The sequence below is a fragment of the Trypanosoma theileri genome, assembly GCF_002087225.1.
Source record: "Trypanosoma theileri isolate Edinburgh chromosome Unknown TM35_Tth_8_V1, whole genome shotgun sequence".
Taxonomy (NCBI): domain Eukaryota; phylum Euglenozoa; class Kinetoplastea; order Trypanosomatida; family Trypanosomatidae; genus Trypanosoma; species Trypanosoma theileri.
In genome coordinates this window covers 748,765-750,157 of record NW_021639850.1, presented here as the reverse complement: position 1 = coordinate 750,157, position 1,393 = coordinate 748,765, and the positions used below count along the sequence as shown (strand labels likewise).

The following is a 1,393-nucleotide window of genomic DNA, read 5'->3' as shown; positions in this document are numbered from 1 at the left end:
TAGTTCCTAATGTAGACAGCATGTGGTGCAGCGCAAGGAAACACACACACACAAAAAAAAGAAAAGAAAAACAAAAATACAACAACAATAATAATAATAATAATAATAATAATAATAATAATAACAATAATAATAAAGCAAAAAAAAGAAAGAATTCCGTACCTTCTTTTACCACATTCTTTCTTTCACCTGTATCTTAATTAACGTTAAATCAGCCTTTGCATAGATAGATATAAACATGTACGCCCACCATCATCATTATCATCACATATACACATATTTTTTGTCACTCTTACTCCAATATCCTTCTACCACGCCAGATACAGTTTTTCTTCCTCTTTTCTTTTTTTTTTTTCTTTCTTTCTTTTCCATTCTTTTTTTTTTCCCCCACTTTTCTTCGTTTTTTTTTTTTTTTTTCATTTAAGGCGTGCGGATCGCTCAGGTGGTGGTGGATTAACATTATTCTCACGGTGTAGCTGCATTGCCTGTTCCCACCCATAATCAGAAATGACATCCGACTTCCCACAGTATGATACTTGTAGTGGTTTATCCCTTTCCATGTTGTAGCGGTTGTGTAGAGCCATTATCGCACAGTCCGCCTCTTCTGTTGAGCCGTACTCCACAAACGCACTACCCTTACTGCGGTTACTCGTCTTATCTCGAAGTATATTCACACTTAATACATGACCGTAGAAATTAAAAATGGCGCGAATGTCCTCTTCAGTGGCGCCAAAGTTAAGTTGTCCCACAAAGAGACGTGCACGGCCCTGTGGCATGATCACACACTCAAGCACAGCAGAAATTGACGGCGTTTGGCTGCTTGAACCCCTTGCGCGTCACTATAATAATAATAATAATAATAATAATAAATAAGCAAGTCCATAAAGAGTAAAGAAAAGAAGGGAAGGGAAAAGGAAAGAAAAATAAATAAAGAAAAAACAAAAAAACATCTCTTTCATTACAAGGGGTGAGATGAAACATAAATAACAATAACAATAATAATAAAAACAAATTCCCCGACAAGATTGAGGTCGAGATTCTCAGTATTGTGCCAAGTGTTGTTACCGTTTTTTGCTTTTTTTTTCTGGTGGTGGGAATAGAGCACCATCTACCGTTCACAGATAATTACGTGAATAATAGAAGAATTTGTCGCTCAGCAAATCAGAAAAATGCAGGCGTAAAGTATAAGAAAAAAAAAGGAAATGTTTAAAAGAGAAACAAGGATAGACCCATACGAGCAAAGAAAAAAAAAAAGAAAGAAAAAGTGGACGATTCTGACGGCCAGCATATATTCATCATTGTTGTAAACAATGGTATGGTTGCTGCAGAACCTTTTTTTTTTTTCGTTTTTCTTTTTCAAAGTAAAATAAATGTTTTTTTTTTTTTTTTTTTT

General features: G+C 34.7%; 1 protein-coding gene across 1 annotated transcript; it reads right to left on the bottom strand.

Moving 5' to 3' along the window:
- Window positions 1–416: 416 nt before the first annotated feature.
- TM35_000084040 (RNA-binding protein) lies at window positions 417–776 on the bottom strand (the record flags this gene model as incomplete). Its single annotated transcript, XM_029024269.1, has 1 exon — window positions 417–776. The coding sequence occupies one exon, from the start codon at window positions 774–776 to the stop codon at window positions 417–419; it is 360 nt and encodes a 119-aa protein (XP_028884672.1).
- Window positions 777–1,393: the final 617 nt, after the last annotated feature.